Source organism: Phalaenopsis equestris, unplaced genomic scaffold, assembly GCF_001263595.1.
Source record: "Phalaenopsis equestris unplaced genomic scaffold, ASM126359v1 Scaffold000800, whole genome shotgun sequence".
In the NCBI taxonomy this organism is placed as follows: domain Eukaryota; kingdom Viridiplantae; phylum Streptophyta; class Magnoliopsida; order Asparagales; family Orchidaceae; genus Phalaenopsis; species Phalaenopsis equestris.
This window is the reverse complement of record NW_018165240.1, coordinates 565,891-566,359: the sequence shown is the minus strand read 5'-3', so window position 1 is coordinate 566,359 and position 469 is coordinate 565,891. Positions and strand designations below refer to the sequence as shown.

The following is a 469-nucleotide window of genomic DNA, read 5'->3' as shown; positions in this document are numbered from 1 at the left end:
ATATATAAATACATCTTAAATATTAAATTTAATTATTGGATAAGCAAATATATAAGAATTATGCAATATGTAGATGAATTAGCTAATTATATATTTTTAAATGCAAAATATAAATTTATGCTTGCTTTGATTTTGAGCCGGGCTTCCCTACGCGATGGCTATAAATACTAACTCGAGGCGCTCACTCACCACTCCACTTCCTCAATAAATCTTCCAGATCCTTCTTCTCCCCTCCCCCCTTACGGTTTCGATGGCCGTCGAATCTCTGCAACCAAAATCAACCGATTCCCCTCCATCTCCGGCGAGCACGGACACAATCCTCCCATTCAATCGCTTGAACAAGAGGAAGCGATCCAAGCGCAACCACCAGTTATCGGACTATCCTTCATCATCCGAAGATCAGTACATCGCCCAATGTCTCCTCATGCTCTCTCGCACCACCTCCGAGCAGAATATCGGTCATTCCTGC

General features: G+C 42.2%; 1 protein-coding gene across 1 annotated transcript in view; it reads left to right on the top strand.

The window, feature by feature from the left end:
* Positions 1-250: 250 nt before the first annotated feature.
* Positions 251-469, top strand: part of LOC110031270 (zinc finger protein 1-like) — a 640-nt gene continuing 421 nt past the window's right edge. The window contains exon 1 of the mRNA XM_020734384.1: positions 251-458. Within this exon, the coding sequence (XP_020590043.1) occupies positions 251-458 (208 nt within the window). The remainder of the gene's footprint in view (positions 459-469) is intronic.